At 42.4% G+C, this 10,954-nt stretch overlaps 1 protein-coding gene across 1 annotated transcript in view; it reads left to right on the top strand.

The window, feature by feature from the left end:
* The window catches only part of LOC124721222, a 28,361-nt gene extending 17,952 nt beyond the window's left edge, over positions 1–10,409 (top strand). Inside the window, exon 4 of the mRNA XM_047246075.1 lies at positions 9,792–10,409. Within this exon, the coding sequence (XP_047102031.1) occupies positions 9,792–9,925 (134 nt within the window). The 3' untranslated portion in view covers positions 9,926–10,409. The remainder of the gene's footprint in view (positions 1–9,791) is intronic.
* Positions 10,410–10,954: the final 545 nt, after the last annotated feature.

Below are 10,954 nucleotides of genomic sequence, written 5' to 3' on the forward strand. Positions count from 1 at the left end.
ACTTTGTGTCATGAAATAAAGTACCTTTACTATGTCTGCTATGGTACGAATAAGGTGGCACAGTTTTCTCGCATGTTTTTAGAGGATGTGTCATTATGTTAAGTGTCAGTATGGTGTTAATCCTTCTACTACACTCATAATTACAAGTGTTTTTTACGTTTATGAGCAGATTTGCACCCCCTGTAATTGGCTCTTGCATTACATGGTGGATAATTCAAATTTCAGCCACGGCCATCTTTTGTGCTGTCAGGTGTACACGTTAGACAGAGCTAGATGGTGTATTGGTTAAGACACACTAACAATTTAAATTTTCTGCAGTTCACCTAAATCACGTAATGTGATGGCTGATAAGATGGTCCTTTAAAGGAGGTCCCAGCCTGCACCTCTCCCCTCCTCCTCCTCCCCCCCCCCCCCCCCCCTCTGTCCGTCCTTATACAATCAGAGCTTGTGCCCCAGCACTAACTACATTGATATCAACTCTAAACTTCCTTCATTTGTGCATTTGTCATATATTGATGACATAATGACTTGTAAGTTGTTATGCTTAAGGGTATTTGGAGCCATCAAGGGCACTCCAAGGTATGAAATCAGGGACACAATGCACAGAACAGGCAAAAGTGGTTGCATTTAGGTTACTGGAGATAAATAGTAACATTAGAGCCCTGCAAACTGCAGACGCTGTGGGCAGCTGTCCCAGGGGAGAAGTTTCACTTCAGTGAATTAACTGGTAACTCCATCCACAGCCTAGCTGTTGTTGTAAGGCATCGCTGTAGATGATGCCCACGGAAAGGCACATCCTAGTAGAGGCAGCAAGCTTGATACTTGCTCCTGAGAACTGCAACATCAGTGGATTTACACAGGTTAGAGTGCTACTACAGCAGTCGCCACCCACAGGAGGATGGAAGGCAGGACCAAGTGACATAAAACACTGTTGTTGTTGGCCATAATAGGCATGGCAGTGACGTTTATCTTTCAGCAGAACACTTTTGATACCAAACTTGGAGTTAGTTAATGTAAAATCCAGAAGCACCCCTACCTACTGAGTAGGAGAAGGGAGGAATCTAAATGTGATGGGCTAGGGGTGCCCTGGAGGTGCAGAGAGATTTGCCGGATTGACCAAAGCTTGTTAAGTGCCAGTGGATTGGTGAGTCGACTATAGGAAGGGAGAAATGGTGTGCCACTGTGATTCTTTAAAAACCCACGTTTTTGTATTCAGAGGAGTTCTCGGTCAGATCGCTGAGGCACAGACTCCGTGTCGCTCGTGGCCAGCCTCGGTAAGCTCCAACATGTCTGTTTTCCTCACTCGGAGTGCTGCTCTCAAGTTTGTACTTAACATGCTACTAGTGTTCACTACCTCTGTTAGCACCTGCCCCCATGGCTTCAGACACTGACTTCTGTTGTGCAACATTAGGAAAAAATCTTTGCAATTAGCCTTCATTGTATTAGTTAGTCTGATTGAAAATAAATAGTGTTAGTCAGACCCCTGAATTCCATGTCTCCTACTGCAAGCATCCTGTTGAGTCCAAGAATTTGCATCTCTTTCAGGTACCCTGTGACATTGTTTGGCACTGATCCAAGTCATCAACCCGCCTTCATTGATAATTTGTCTTTCTGCATTTGTTCCTCACTGCCGGAAATTGCAGACTACTCACAAACTCCCAAACTTCCCTGTATCCTGTGTCAGGACATGACACATTTCAGAAGTGCAGTTGTCTTATCACTTGTGCAGAGCAGTAGACACATTTCGTTTTTAAATTTCTAAATTGGAGTGCTATGTCATGAGCCACATTTAGTCAACATTTTCAGATATTTGAAATATATGGCTCATTTCCTTATTCAAGGTTCACAGCTATTGAAAAAGCAATGAAAATTCTCACTTTTCCATACAGTACACATCTTTTTTATATTACCTTCCTTCAGATTGTAAGCATTACTGCAGCCTTGTAGTAAAGTGACTCCAGTATACTGTCTTGGGCAGTTTGTTGTGGGCACTTTGGAGGGATGTTCCAGGAACTCAAAGTTTATATACGCAGAAGGTTTATTTTTGTTTTAGAAAGTGAGAGAAACTGAATTGTGTAGTGCCAGATTTGTTCTGTAAGGTGCCTTCATGACTCCTCAAAAAGTAACTGAAATTGTTTGCTCACATTTTATGGTTTTATTTGCCTAGTTGGTTATCTTGTCCTGTATAAGTACACTGCGTAATGGAATTAAACGATCACATTTTGGAAACTCCATAGTCATTTCCCACTGTGGTGATAAGTTTGAAATTAAGCTCACAAGTGCCTACAATGCCTCTGTAATGATGCAAAAGCATGGCACCCTGCGACATCACCCTCTGACTCAGCAAGGCTTCAGGCAGCAAGATGTTGACTCGTGTGAAAAATAAGTCAAGTTCAGAAGTTCATGTGAGGTGTAAGGTTGGTTAATGACTTTACATTGGCACCAAATTTCACCACAATTGCTCCCAGTGCCACCATGGACATGTTACAGGATGGTAAGATAGTCGCACCCCCTCTTACCCACATTTCACCCCTTATTTTGATGTCTCCATTACAGAGATTAGAAAGATGAAACCCAGCGTTGAAATCGTGTAGTTTTCTTACGTGTGGTCAAGAAAAATATTTCAGACACACTTCTGCTTAGAATCTATACATAAAGCCTGAGGGTGGCAAAGGACAATGTAACTACCAATGTAACCCTTGAGGCGTAGATTCCCACACATTTTGCGATCAAAAATGGCAGTTCAAAGTGCGTTGAGCAGCAGGATAATATTCCTGACAAACTTTGACATTGCTGACACCTCACAGATTAAGCGTTTTCAGCTCTCCTGTTCTGTGCCCTCCTATGGCATGGTCATGATGTGACACTGACACATGCATGAATAAAATGATGAAGTGTCTCTCTAAGGCCTGCCCCCCCTCCCTCCAGTTCAGCAACATGCTGCTCCCACCCCCCCTCTCCCCCCCGTTGTTGAGCACTTTAAAATGATGTACCTGCACAGAGAAAACCTATGACGAGCAACCTAGATGCCTGCAGGTAGGCAACCACATGACACCTCCCTATATTGGCAGGCCTACTAGCAGGCAGCTAGGAACTGCCGTGGGTTATCTGTGTGGAGATACATTTTTAAAGTGCTCAACGTAATGTAGGCAGGTGCCACTGAGAGTATTGTCGAACTGGAGGACCCTCAGAGGGACACATGTGTCAATGTAGCACCCCTCTGTGATAATGCCACATGAGTGTGAAAAACAGGAGGGCTGGAAAAGCATAAGCATCCCTTGCTACTTTCGATCACATTCAAATTACATTGAATTTTTGAATGGTCTGTTGTGGTTCCACACTGTGTACCCCAGAGAAAAAACTGGAATCACACTGTACTCCAAAAGGGGTGCAATCGTGTTCAGTGGGGTTGCTAGCTCACAATGTCCTTAGAAGAGAGTTGAAGCATCCGTAGGGTGTCAGCAGTGTCAGAGATCACCAATAATGTTGTCCTGTTGCTCATTACACTGTGAACTGTCATTTTTGACTGCAAAATGCGTTGTAATCAATGCGTCAAGGTAAGAGATGGTTTCATTGACACCCATCATGCCGTCCCATGAGGCCTTTTTGTGTCATTCTTTAAAGTATTTAAATTAAGGAAAAAAAAGAAACTGTTTATTTGACCTGTCCAAAACGTTTTGGTGTGTTACTACTTTATTCCATTATATTACTGTATTTTTAAAAAAAATAAATTATAATCTGCTGCATTAGATACACAATTAGAATATGTTTGTCTCATATCGAACTACTATGAAACACACATTTAAATCAGTGTGCGCACACATTCTCCCATTTTGGGATAAAGTATTGCAGCTATGGTGTAGGATTTGATATGGGACCCAATAACATTCCACAGTATTACACGGTGTTATTTTCCCCCCTAGGTGATGTTAATGTTACTATCCAGTGCATTTTTACACAACTTAAATTGTAGTACTGTAGTACTTACATTTCTAGACTGTAAAAATCAGAACTTCACAGTGTCGTCGTAACTGCCGTCTGCTTCATATCTGCTGTGCAGCGAGCTACGTTAATTTAAGTATTAACTGTATTTTTCTTACTTGTCATTACTTCTTCCGTGTGTTTTTGCTTTTAGGAAGCTTTAATTTTCTAGTACTAGTAATAGTGTTCCATAGATTTCGTGTTTGTTTTGAATACAGTCCCTTTAGTCAGCTGTAGTGCCAGTAGTGCTAGCATTTGTTTTGAATACAGTCGAGAGACAGGTAGTGATTATTTTCATTGTTTTCAACAAGAAGTGTCTAGTAACAGTTTAGTCAGCTATCAGCCGCCTTCAGTGAATTAACAGTCTAGTTAAAAGTTGATTAACTCTCTACAGTAAATTCATTTCTTAGGATGGATAGGATGTGTGACTGCTGTGTACGGACCCAGGAGGAGCTGGCCACTGTTCGAGAACAGCTGAACGTGTTGATGGCTGCGGTCAGCTGTCTTCAGGCTGCTGCCTCGGAGTGTAGCGGCAGTGGGGAGTCTGGTGCGTCGCACGGTACACCTCAGGTGTTACATGCTTCACCCTTGGTCCCTGCTGTCAAGACATCTTTGTGCGTACCGGGTGCGGTTGGGCCACCCTCTCCCCAGTTCACGGCGCACGAGGCGGAGGGTCAATGTGGAGGCTGGCCATGTGGCATCGCCCACTCAGCCTGTGAGTGGACATGTGACCACTTCTTCAGCAAGGGCCGTGCAGGCACACGGGGGGAGGGGTTTATTAGTGATTGGGAGTATCAACATTAGGCGAGTGATGGAGCCCCTTAGGGAGACAGTGGAAAGGTCGGGGAAGGAGGCCAATGTTCACTCTGTCTGCTTGCTGGGGGGGTCTCATCCGAGATGTGGAGGAGGCCCTGCCGGCGGCGATAGAGAGCACTGGGTGCACCTGACTGCAAGTTGTTGCTCATGTTGGCACCAATGACTCCTGCAGTCTGGGTTCAAGGTCATCCTCAGTTCAAACAGGCGGTTGGCGGAGTTGGTGAAGGCGGAAAGCCTTGCTCGCAGGGTGGAATCAGAGCTAACTATTTGCAGTATCGTTCCTAGAACCGATCGCGGTCCTCTGGTTTGGAGTCGAGTGGAAGGCTTAAACCAGAGGCTCAGACGATTCTGTGGAGATCTGGGGTGCAAATTTCTCGACCTCCGCTATCGGGTGGAGAAATGTAGGGTCCCCCTGAATAGGTCAGGTGTGCACTACACGCAGGAAGCGGCTACAAGGGTAGCGGAGTACATGTGGAGTGCACATGTGGGTTTTTTAGGTTAGAGAATTCCCTCCCTTGGCCCAACAAGACGCCTCCTGAGACGTGACAGGGTAGTACTAGGCAAAACACAACAGGGAATAACAATATTAATGTGCTAATAGTAAACTGCAGGAGCATCTATAGAAAGGTCCCAGAACTGCTCTCATTAATAAACGGTCACAACACCCACATAGTACTAGGGACAGAAAGTTGGCTGAAACAAGATGTAAACAGTAATGAAATTCTAAACTCAGATTGGAATGTATACCGCAGAGACAGGCTGGACAGTGAAGGGGGAGGGGTGTTTATAGCGATAAAAAGTACAATAGTATCAAAGGAAATTCGCAGAGATCCGAAATGTGAAATAATTTGGGTGAAGGTCACGGTTAAAGCAGGCTCAAACATGGTAATTGGATGTTTCTATCGGCCCTCTGGCTCAGCAGCTCTCGTGGCAAAGCACCTGAAGGAAAATTTGGAAAATATTTCGAGTAGTTTTCCCGACCATGTTATAGTTGTGGGTGGAGATTTTAATTTGCTAGATATAGACTGGGAGACTCAAACGTTCATAACGAGTGGCAGGGACAAAGAATCCAGTGAAATGTTTTTAAGTGCATTATCTGATAACTACCTTGAGCACTTAAACAGAGAACCAACTCATGGCGATAACATATTAGACCTTCTGGTGACAAACAGACCTGAACTATTTGAAACAGTTAATGCAGAACAGGGAATTAGCGATCATAAAGCGGTTACTGCATCAGTGATTTCAGCCGTAAATAGAAATATTAAAAAAGGCAGGAAGATTTTTCTGTTTAGCAAAAGTGACAAAAAGCAGATTTCAGAGTACTTGACGGCTCAACACAAAAGTTTTGTCTCAAGTACAGATATTGTTGAGGATCAGTGGACAAATTTCAAAACCATCATACAATATGCATTAGATGAGTATGTGCCAAGCAAGATCGTAAGAGATGGAAAAGAGCCCCTGTGGTACAACAACCGAGTTAGAAAACTGCTGCGGAAGCAAAGGGAACTTCACAGCAAACATAAACATAGCCAAAGCCCTGCAGACAAACAAAAATTACGCGAAACGAAATGTAATGTGAGGAGGGCTATGCGAGAGGCGTTCAATGGATTCGAAAGTAAAGTTCTACGTACTGACTTGGCAGAAAACCATAGGAAATTTTGGTCTTATGTCAAAGCGGTAGGTGGAACAAAACAAAATGTCCAGACACTCTGTGACCAAAATGGTACTGAAACAGAGGATGACAGATAAAGGCTGAAATACTAAATGTCTTTTTCCAAAGCTGTTTCACAGAGGAAGACTGCACTGTAGTTATCTCTCTAGATTGTCGCACAGATGACAAGATGGTAGACATCGAAATAAACGACAAAGGGATAGAGAAACAATTAAAATCGCTCAAAAGAGGAAAGGCCGCTGGACCTGATGAGATAAGAGTTCGATTTTACACAGAGTATGCGAAGGAACTTGCCCTCCTTCTTGCAGCGGTGTACCGTAGGTCTCTAGAAGAGCATAGTGTTCCAAAGGATTGGAAAAGGGCACAGGTCATCACCATTTTTAAGAAGGGACGTCGTACAGATGTGCAGAACTATAGACCTATATCTCTAATGTCGATCAATTGTAGAATTTTGGAACACATATTATGCTCGAGTACAATGACTTTTCTGGAGACTAGAAATCTACTATGTAGGAATCAGCATGGAATTAGAAAAAGACGATCGTGTGAAACCTAGCTCGAGCTATTCGTCCGCGAGACTCAGAGGGCCATAGACACAGGTTCCCAAGTAGATGCCGTGTTTCTTAACTTCTGCAAGGCGTTAGATACAGTTCCCCACAGTCATCTAATGAACAAAGTAAGAGCATATAGACTATCAGACCAATTGTGTGATTAGATTGAAGAGTTCCTAGATAACAGAACGCAGCATGTCATTCTCAATGGAGAGAAGTCTTCCGAAGTAAGAGTGATTTCAGGTGTGCCACAGGGGAGTGTCGTAGGACCGTTGCTATTCGCATTATATATAAATGACCTTGTGGATAACATCAGAAGTTCACTGAGGCTTTTTGCGGTTGATGCTGTGGTATATCGAGAGGTTGTAACAATGGAAAATTGTACTGAAAAATCAGGAGGATCTGCAATGAATTGATGCATGGTGCAGAGAATGGCAATTGAATCTCAATGTAGACAAGTGAAATGTGCTGTGAATACATAGAAAGAAAGATCCTTTATCATTTAGCTACAATATAGCAGGTCAGCAATTGGAAGCAGTTAATTCCATAAATTATCTGGAAGTAGGCATTAGGCGTGATTTAAAATGGAATGATCATATAAAGTTGATTGTCGGTAAAGCAGGTGCCAGACTGAGATTCATTGGAAGAGTCCTAAGGAAAACAAAGGAAGTAGGTTACAGTACACTTGTTCGTCCGCTGCTTGAATATTTCTCACCAGTGTGGGGTCAGTACCAGGTAGGGTTGATAGAGGAGATAGAGAAGATCCAATGGAGAGCAGCGCGCTTCGTTACAGGATTATTTGGTTATCGCAAAAGCGTTACGAAGATGATAGATAAACCCCAGTGGAAAACTTTGCAGGAGAGACGCTCCATAGCTTGGTTCGGGCTTTTGTTGAAGTTTCGAGAACATTCCTTCACCGAGGAGTCAAGCAATATTGCTCCTCCCTACGTATATCTCGCGAAGAGACCATGAGGATAAAATCAGAGAGATTAGAGCCCACACAGAGGCATACTGATAATCTTTCTTTCCACGAACAATACGAGACTGGAATAGAAGGGAGAACCAATAGAGGTACTCAAAGTACCCTCCATCACACACCGCCAGGTGGCTTGCGGAGTATGGATGTGGATGTAGATGTAGATAAGCGTAGAGTATAAGGAAAAGCCAGTGACATCTTAAAAATTTGTTTGTGCCTGTAGATTGATTAGAATTAGAGTTTGAAATGGAAATCGTATGTTATAAGCCAACTTCTCTTGTATTATTTGCAACTTGATTTTGATGAGGAAAGTTTGCCTTGCATACTTGCACTCAGTAAACAATTCTGCAAAAATAATTTAAAGCATTTGACACCATATTAACAAATAATTCATTCCTCAATAATGTGTAGTAAGAATATAATTGGGAATCACGTCAAAAATATTTACACAAAGTTATAGGTTACTACGCACACTAACAGCTGCCTTTCAGTACTTTCAAAAAATTGTTTCTAAATGACAGCTCTTCGGCTACATAGTTACATATAGGGATTTCTGTTATACACTATTCAGAGACACATGCTTCCAGCTGTGGTAGGATCATACAGTTGAGGCACTAAGTGGTAGACAGGCACATAAATAAGATTGGACTTGTAGCTATGGTTTCAGAAAATGTGCTGCAAAGAGAAGGGAGGGCAATAGCTAGGATAGGAAGAGACTGCTAAGGAATAGGATAGGATGTGTGAACAGTGTGCTCACTCAAGTGCAGGCAGGAGAAATCTCATTTGGTACAAGATAAAATAAAAAGAGGAGTACTACTTCGGTAGTAGTACATGAAAAATTAATCTTACAGCCAACAAATGTGATAGGACCACTCAGAAGCTCTTCTTGAACAACATTATTAGGAACAAAACCGAAAGTGTCCATGGTTTTATATACTAGCATCCTTTGCCTCCTGTAGTATCTTCTGCGACGGTAAGGCATGGCTGTGTGCTTCGTGCGGCTGCCTCAAGTCGAATGAGCATGCTGCTGCCTCAAGACACAGTTATCAAGCAACATGACATCAGAACTTCCTGCCACCATGCGTGAGCACAGCGCCAGCGCGCCTTATCAGTCCCGATTGCACAACCGGAAGCTGAGTTTTCCAGCAACACGTGCCTAGTAATACTAGGGCCCGTGTTGCCCGGCAGCCTTGTGAAGCGACTAAGTCCCGCTCAAGGTCACCTGCCATAGACGGTGGTATACAGTATATGCACACAGCCATTGAAGGGAAGGCCACAGAGAGAACACTGTGGATGTAGGTTAATGGATAGGTGTATCAAATTAGACTGATGGGGGAGGGGGGGGGGGGGACAATTCTCATTTATACCGTTCAGAAAAGCTGGTGTTGGGAGAATCCATATGCTGCCATTGGGTGGTCAACTTTACTTTTGGTCAAAATTTGGTAGGGGTCATTCATTCAGGCACACAGCTAGTTGATAATCATACCCAAATTAAAGGCTGCACAGAAGTTGCAGCAAAGTTGATATATTATGCGGCTTCTTTCATGGGTAGCCCTGTCTGGGATGGGACTGAAGTAGGTTGTGTTTGGCAGGTGCCCGAGTTCTGTCACTACCCTATTGCCCACCCTCACCCATTCTGCCATCTTCTGGTGCTCTCTCTTAGCCCATCACTTTATAATGTATAAATATGAGGAGAAACATTTCTTGCTCGAGCCTGAAGCTTTATTATTTTTTCATGTGGCAGTGAGTGGGTTGTGTTAAAAAATACTGTCTGTAAAAACCTTTGTTTTAGGATTGACACTTCTTGGACTTTTGATGCTGCCAAGGAGACTACTGGACTCACCACCTGTTACTGAAGATGAAAACGTAGAGCTCCTAAAACAAGCTACAGCTTTCAAAAGACGTCGACCAAAGAAGAACAACTAAGAGAAGAATATGTGCCACTCGTGATTGAATTCCATTTATACCACTGGCCTGTATTAAATGTGTGATGGAACGAGCTGTTATCATTGAAAAAGCATTGTGTTCACTACTTGGATTTTATGATAACCTTAGAGAAGATTCCAAAGACTGGTAGCAGTGTTCTTTGAGACATTTAATAGTGTGCAGTATTATTTTTACAGAATTTGGTACCTAATTTCACATGTGTTTCACATGAGGCTACCTTCATGAGGGGTATGTACTGAAATATAGCCAAAATAAAGACCTTCCTTTATTGCAGAGGTTTTTGAAGCACTGTAATGGTGATGCAGTGTGATAATATTCTAGTCACTAATTTATTACTGAAGTGGTATATTTAGTGTTATGTGTAGGCATAGGTTTTATGTACTGAATGCTATTACTTACAAAAATTATGAAACATTTATACTGCTATTTCTTTATGTTAAATAAAGTAAAATTAAAACTGGTATCCAAGCCTGTAAAAAAAAAAAAAAAAAAAAAAAAAAAAAATATTGGAGATTAGATTCCATCTTCATTCCATAGATCCATAAATGAGATGGTTCTTATGGGTGTGTAACAATTCAGAAAATACAACATAAAAAACATGAAACATTTGCATATATATACTCACTGCCCTGATCATTTGTCAGGAGATTGACAAAGTAGGTGAGTACATTACAGTAAACTGCAACTGCTTATATTTACAGCATTAATACACTATCAGAATGAAACATAGTTATGCAATTTGATAAATTTTTCATATACAAAAACCTACACACACACACACACACACACACACACACACACACACACTCTCTCTCTCTCTCTCTCTCTCTCTCTCTCTCTCTCTCTCTCTCTCTCTCTACTGCATGACTGTACACACTGGCTACTGAAGCCACACTGCAAGCAACAGCAGTGCATGACTAATGAAGGTAGAGGCCAGGAGGGTTACAGGAACATAGGATATACTGCAGGGAGATTTCCCACCTGTGCAGTTCAGAAAAGCTGGTGTTG

Source organism: Schistocerca piceifrons, chromosome X (assembly GCF_021461385.2).
Source record: "Schistocerca piceifrons isolate TAMUIC-IGC-003096 chromosome X, iqSchPice1.1, whole genome shotgun sequence".
Lineage (NCBI taxonomy): Eukaryota > Metazoa > Arthropoda > Insecta > Orthoptera > Acrididae > Schistocerca > Schistocerca piceifrons.